This window comes from Cebus imitator, unplaced genomic scaffold (assembly GCF_001604975.1).
Source record: "Cebus imitator isolate Cc_AM_T3 unplaced genomic scaffold, Cebus_imitator-1.0 Scaffold351, whole genome shotgun sequence".
NCBI classification, from domain to species: Eukaryota; Metazoa; Chordata; class Mammalia; order Primates; family Cebidae; genus Cebus; species Cebus imitator.
Genome location: NW_016107666.1, coordinates 2,269,125 through 2,276,649, shown reverse-complemented (window position 1 = coordinate 2,276,649; position 7,525 = coordinate 2,269,125). Strand labels below are relative to the sequence as shown.

The following is a 7,525-nucleotide window of genomic DNA, read 5'->3' as shown; positions in this document are numbered from 1 at the left end:
TTTTTTTTAAAGATTAAAGTAAAATGTCTCAGTTGTAAAAAATACACACCGGGCAAATCCTTACCTGGATAATAAATATCTACATCACAGTACAATAAAATTTCTTCTCTATAAAATTTAAATATGGATTATAGTCTATCACTATCAAAAGAAACACTATGCTAATATTTCCATATTATTAAAATAACAGGAAAAATTACGAGCTTATTTTAGAACCTGATGCCATAGCCGTTGGAAAGGGCAAAGAGATTCAAATGTCGATCATCACTCTCCGTTTGAAGAGGAACTGTGGCTTGGTTATTCACTTAAATTCAGTTCATGAAAAAGGTTTAGCCTTACAAATGCTGGCTACATTTCAAAAACCATAAGACTGATTTCGTAATTTATGACTCATGCAGCAAAAGGTCAATATGACACAAATAGGTTAGAGTCCATAGAATAAAAAGGTATCACTGACAATGACATGCTTCGAGGGGCGCTCAGCGGTTCCGTGGAGGCTGAGTCTGTGGGGGGCTTAGTGTCGAGGAGGGGCTAGGGCTTGTACCCCTGTTCATGGAGGAGCAACAAGAATGGCGTTGCTGGCACAGAGCGAGGTCCTGGCAGTCCACCCCAGGCCTGCACTGCACACTGAAGAGCTGTCGTCCGGGGCACAGGTGAAGGGGCTTCGCTGGGCTGAGGCATCAACACGTCAAGCGCGTCTTTGAGGACCGAGGCTCTAGAAAAAGCTCTGAGGCGGCACGTGGTGTTTTGAGCAGAATCATAAAGAAGAAAACATCTTACTTTTTTCACTGTGTCTGGAAATACTGCACATCTAAATTGAAGAGCAAAGTACACTTGGGGGTCACACACGCACGCGCACACACTCACACACACGCACACACACCCCACATCGCTCATCCCTAAAAGGGAAGTGATTTAGAAATGCGAATCCCAGCATAACGGGTGTGTTCTCCTCTACTGAGACATCTCCCTGCTGAAGGGGGGAGAGCGCAGGTGTGCAGGGTGTCTCCATCAGGTCCACACTTGATTTGCAAGTCTGGACAATAGATGAAAAAAATGTTTAGAAAAATCTAGAGCAAATCTCTCACAAATGAGTTTTATGAGATGGAGTCTTGAGATGCACTACGAACCTCTGTCAGCTTCAGAAGGAAGGAGTTTAGTTTCAGAGTCATTATCCTTTGAGTCCTATGGCCTTTTCTTTCAATCTGAAGTGTGCTAAGACTTGTCCTACTCAACATGAAGTATTCAGCCTTCAACAAGATTTCCAGACCAGCAGTTTGCCTATTGAAGGCAATCATTTAGGGTGCCAAGGATCAAACGTGCCTTTACTTGGGGCTGGCTGGTTGGCCGTTTGTATATCTTACCATATGGCCAATTCTTGATCATGGTTAGTACCCAAAGCATTCTGATTTAGCTTGAGATCAGGCTCTGAACTTACATTCAAATCTGGGTGTCCGATGTACTGAGGATCCTGTCTAACAAAATGAGGAAACTTTCCCCAGAAGGCCTGATGCTGCAGGACCCTGCCTGCTTTCCTTCTTGTCATTCCCTTTGGAAAGAAAGCTTGCCCCAGACAGCAGAGCTTCTCAGGGTTACCCTGGAGCGTAGAGGTGGCTAACTGTTTATCTTTCAAAGAATGGTTCCTCAAGGACTCAAGAGAGAAGGCTGAAATGTTAGCAGAGCAAACACTTAAGGAACCTGGCTAGAGGCTGCCTAGACAAAACCAAACCCAAAAACAATCTGTAGGTACAGCAGGTAATCTGCCAATGAACTTCTTGCCTATAATTGTAAATCTTTTCACCTACTTCCTTTGGATAGCAAGTTCCATAGCAATGTTCTTGTCTCCTTTTTCCCAGAAGCCAGTACAATTGCTTTTGTGCATTGAACATTTAATTCCCCGCCCCCAGATTATTTCCAATCATACTTGGAATTTTCGGCACTGCTCCTCTTCTTTTTCCAAGGCCTCTAAATAGTTGACTAGTATTGTGTCAAATTATTATTTCGATTTCGAGTTCATACCAAATGTATGTTTCTTAACTGTTAAGTGGGCCATGCTTCTTGTCTAATAAAGTTAGAAATTTAAGTGTTAAAAAAACCAACAAAGGAACCAGATTTTTTACCCCCTGAAATTCATACAATATTAAGGGTAGGAAGGGTTTTAGAGATCATGACTTATTTATCAGGTGAGAAAACCAAGACCTAAAGTTACAAATCTACCAGTTGACAGAGCACGAACTAGAATTCAGGAACCCAGACTTCTGGGCCAGTATTGCCCCACCAAACTTAAAAAAAAAAATCTACTTGGTTTTCACAGTGACTTTCCTTCCTTTGTTTTTAGGTAAATCTCACTGATATGGCTTATTTTCCCCAATATTTCCAGGATAAGGCAGTAAAAGGTAGGCAAAGGAATAGTTTATATCTACTACGCCAGTGGAGAATGAGATACATTCAATTGCGTGGGTACATTCTATGCCCATTTTCTGACACTGAAGAGATGAGGCGTCACCGTTTGTTTTCTGGGCACAAGCTATTCCAGCACAGGCCATTGGGGAGGCAGGTTGGGCAGGAAAGATAAGTATACACATGGTCTGCAGGTGTTTTCTGTTGAGTATCTATCTGTCAGGGTGGGCTAGAAGAGGGACAGGAGGGTCAGTGGCAGGGCCACTCTGTTTAGAGATAGTCAAGCTATTTAGTGTCTCAGAGTCAGAGGGAAAAAGGGGACTAGAAGATATTGGTCAATGAAGCAAGGAGCTGGAGGATCTAAGCAGAAGGAAGCATCTTCCAGCCATTAGGACATGAAGGGGCTCTCAGAACACTGCATTTCCTTCAACTCAGAATGTAGCTGCACTAATCTCTCCTCAAAATTTCTCCAGAAGACTGAAATTTCACCTTATCTTTCCTTGGTTAGAAGATTTGATCCACAGGGAAATCTTGTCAGGTCAGCAAAGATACAACCTGGATAAAGAACTTCAGGAGCTTGGGAGATAGATCAGATGCCACAGAAAACGGGTGTCACCCTGTAAATATGTTTGATTTCTGTAACAGTGTTCACTGAGCCTAAATGGTAAAGAAGCCTTCCTACTGTGAGGTCATACTATGTGAATTTTTGAAAACCATGGAGTCATGGACATTGGTGAAGATTTCTAATTTCTCTGGGCTCACTGAAAACAAGTATTTTCCTTGCTGGCCTCAATCAGTCAAATACCTGCATATCCTTGGTCACGCCCTGGTATAATTTGAATTAAATCATAAGGTTATAAAAATGATATTGGAAGGGAAGCTGATTTTTCGGGACACAAATATTCCTGTACATTCCAAGTTATGCTCCTGGGAGATCATAAAGAGTGCTGGAAATAGCACGCTCTTGAATAGATGAAAATTTGTTCAATTCTTTCTCTAAAAAGCTGAAAGCCACATCTAACTAAAGGTGGTCTGTGCTCTGCTAACTTGAGCCCTGCAAACATCAGGATTGGGTGGAGGTGGTCGTATTATCTTGGTTTTAAGGCTTCTTTAGTGTCCTGCAGTGCCGTTTTGCTCGCTCAAATTTCAGACCAGGGACGGGTGGGAGCTGGTGATGCTTGGGTGCTGGTGAGTTAATGATTGTCCCCCACCCCATCTCCAAAACCGTAAAACCTTCAGAGCATTCACATCAAAGGACTGGAGAACGAAATGCAATAGTTTCAAGTACCCGCATTCAAGGGGCAATTTCATCCATGTCTATGCCAAGGACTACTTCCCTTTCCCCTCCCAAAAAATCCCTCCTGACACAAAGAAACAAACAAAAAAGAGCTAGGCAATGGAATGAAATGACACCCAGTAGTGCTGTAGGAATTATGAGAATGAATCCAGTCAGTCTAATCCTCGAACACTTCCAAGAACAAAGGGGGGAAGAGTTCCGTGGGGCATTCCACCTTCATGTGCAGGAAGCGGCTGGCATGGCAGGCTCCTATCATCCGTAGGTCTGTCACCTTCATCAGGAGTTTTGGCCAAAAGTGTGTCACGTGGTGTTTTCGGTAATTGATATAGTGTTCAAAGGCCAGCAGGAAACTATCTTGGTACTTTTCTATTCTTTCAACGCAGGCGAGCCCTGGGCGATCTGTGGGGAAGAGAGAAGATGGACATTGATTCAGAGCTTGAAGGGGGAAGGTTTGCCTTGTCCAATTCCAGGTCTTTAGTGGGACATGGAAGATCTAGGGTCTTCCCTCTTAGCCATGAGCATGGATGCAGTGTGAACTGTGGTGCTCCAGGGACCAGGTACCAGGAGAGTGGCACCATTTATATGAAGAGAATCTGTACTTTGTTCAGATAAATATTTCTGTTTAGACAGATCACCTTCCTGGCTGTGAAAGTTGATACCTCCCTGCCAGAGTACATAAGGAGAAGCCTGACACCTGAATTATTCTGCAAGATGAGGGGAGCAGTTTTGAATTTCCACTGGCTGCCTGGGAGAGGGTAGAGGATGAGCGTGGACATGCACAGAAAGGGGAGATGTATGAAGGGACTGGGGACATTGCAGCAGGCCTGATGCCAAAGGAAGAATGTGGGATAGTAAAACATTTCCTTGAGGACCAAGATACACCATGTTTAATTTTGTGTTGTCTTCCAGGCTGCAGTGAACCGGTCTTTCCTTCCCTTATACCTTTAGTGAAGTTGCTACCAGTAGCAGCCTTGTATTAGTCCTGGTTTGGGAATTTTAATGAAATGAAACGGGGAGGTGAGCTGTGCCAGAGTCACCCCATGCAGGGAAGAGAATAGCTACAGTAGGAGCTGGAGTGAGAGGACACTGGGACCCTAGAAAGCCCAGGAAATCTTCTCAAGTCCTGCACAGACCCCTGGGCTTCCCACAGTATGTGGGAGAGGCTCGAGTCAGTTTCCAAAAGTGATAAAGGGGTGACACAAGGAGGCTGGACAACTGGGGAAGAGCAGGACTGCAGACCCTTGGCTGACAAAAATAATCTCTAAACCTGGATGAATTCCTCAAATAGCTCCAGGGGGACCAACACACCCCTGCTCAGTTCTCTCTGAGTTTCAGTTTCAGTCTGCTTTCTGTGGCTCTGATCAAATGAATTCACATTTCAAAGTTCCAATTATTGAGGTGTCTGTATCAGTAGGAATCTAAACAGGGTTCTGCTTCATTGGAAAGGAAGGGTCAGGACTAGTGTCTCAATTCACCCTTCACAGTATAGACAAACTAACAAACCATACGGGTCTTTGGAATCCCCTATTTAGCTCAAACGGCAATTTGTGCATTTTTATCTTACGTTTTTCTTCATATTTGATGAAGCTGCTCTGTGGATTTTCTGGTTCACTCTCTCTCCCTCTCCTCTATCTTCTCTCTTTCTTTGAGTGTGCAAGAATTTTCCACAGGGTCCTTTAACTTTTGATCCAAATAGAAGATCAACATATTATTGCTTTGGATGTATTCTTTCAAAGGGAAAATATAATGTGGATTTTGTGGCATCAAAGAGATAAAGATAAGATGGTCACATAAATGACATAGTGAGAACGAACTGACATTTTGATGATGCTTGAATTGCACCAAACAGGTTTATAAAGAGAGAAACATTTTAAAGACAGAAGACCATTTTTAACTCCTTAAGACAAAAGTTCTCAAAGAAATGTCCCTCAGATCATTTTCATTTTTTCTCTTTGTACTGCAGGACCAAGGAACTTAGAAGTAGCGGCTAGTGGAAAGGTCTTTGAAGGAAATGTCTAAGACACAGTGTAAGTGAAATGCCACACAAAACATGGGGCTTAGGACCTCAGGCTGTGAAGGAATTGGAGACTTGGAGCTCCGACAGGCAGCTATGACTCGCCAAATGCACAGTGTCTTGTAATATTTTTCGGGTCCTGGCAGTATTAACGAAGAGGGCCCGCATCACTAGGGAGGGTGGATTGTGAAGAGTTATTAAGTTGTCCTGTAGCTGTCAGGCAGTGCCAGCCTCATGACATGAGAGAATTGGGAAGAATCATACAGTTTGGTGTTTGATAGTGTTTGGCATCACATTCACAGCTTTTGTCATCTCTACCTACTTCTCACTTTGGCCACCTTATTTAGATTATTTGCTTAATAATCTGTTAAACTGACCCACTACAGTGGAAACGTACTATTCAGTAACAAAATTCCATTTAACATAAGTAGGAAGATAACCACAAAAATGGAGGCATGGCAGAAGCCTTTGGAACTTTGGGGCTGAAGGTTCTGGCTGAACATTGCTCCTGAGATCCACTCTCTCTTTGTTAAAAAAGGAAGGTTAGCAAGTGTTAGAGAGGTGTTAAAGGCAGACTAGCACCACACTGAGTCTCTCTCCTTGCCTTATTTGGAAGGAGATACAACCAGGAAGAAAACTGTCGAAGAAATAGCTTTCTCATGGTGTGATTCAACATTATTTAAAACTGTCTTTGTACCACTAAAATCCCAGCTAAAAAAATTACCATGAGTCTCTCCAGAAATAGAATTCCTGATTATGTAGCTTAATTTCTTCATTTTAAAGGTCACTGGAGCCCAGAGAAGCTAGGGGGCCACCCAAAGTCACACAGGGAGTCTGTAGACAAGCTATAAATTTTATTTGAGAATAATTCTCTGGAAGGACTGTGGGCCCCATTTCTTGCTGGCTGTCGCTGGAGACCATCTTTAGTTCTAGAGGTCATCTACAGCTCCTGTCATGGGAACTTTCCCCACATGGTGGTTTCCCTCATGAAGCTGGCACAGAGACACTCTAGAGCAAGTCTGCCAGTAAGGGGGAATCTTAGATTGTGTAATATAATCACATGAGGGTGACATCAAATTTGCCATATTCTCTTGGTTAGAAGCAAGGCACGGGTTCTGTACACAGTGAAAGACAGGAGATGATCAGGGTGTGAACACTGCGAGGTGTGGAGTCTGGGGAGCTGGTCTGGAGTCTGTGTGCCATAGTGTACACGGGAGTTCATTATGCTATTCTATCTACTTACCTTCAAAATTTTCCATAATAAAAAGAAAAAAGTCTGCCATACCTAAATTTCCTATAGCAAATACATTTCTAGATCAGTTTTAAAAAAAGAATTATAGGCCAGGCATGGGGGCTCATGCCTGTAATCCCAGCACTTTGGAAAACTGAAGTGAGAAGATCACTTGAGCTCAGGAGTTTAAGACCAGCCTGGGCAACATAGTGAGACCCGTCTGTCTCTACAAAAAATAATAATAATAATAAAAAAATAGCCAGGGGTGCTGGTGTGTGCCTGGAGAGGCTGAGGCAGGAGAATCTCTTGAGCTCAGCAGGTCAAGGCTATGGTGAGCTGTGTTTACACCACTGTACTCCAGCCTGGGCAACAGACAAGACCCTGTCTCAGGTTGAAAAAAAATAAATAAATAAAAGAATCCTACTGAGTTAACCAGGAAGCAGCAACTCTACAAAGGATTCTCAATGTACCTGCGCCTGATATTTTACCCACATATTCAGCCATTCATTCAATAAACTTTTCTTGAATTCTACTGAACACTGGCCTAGGCGCTGGATATACAATTAGACACATCCGTGTCCTC

General features: G+C 43.1%; 1 protein-coding gene across 7 annotated transcripts in view; it reads right to left on the bottom strand.

Moving 5' to 3' along the window:
- THRB (thyroid hormone receptor beta) overlaps positions 1–7,525 on the bottom strand; it is a 373,141-nt gene continuing 365,616 nt past the window's right edge. For 6 of the 7 annotated variants that reach the window (XM_017506231.2, XM_017506230.2, XM_017506229.2 and 3 more), the window contains one exon: positions 1–4,096. In XM_017506231.2, coding sequence (XP_017361720.1) covers positions 3,855–4,096 — 242 coding nt within the window. In that variant the 3' untranslated portion in view covers positions 1–3,854. The remainder of the gene's footprint in view (positions 4,097–7,525) is intronic. The other variant, XM_017506233.2, reaches the window with a different exon arrangement.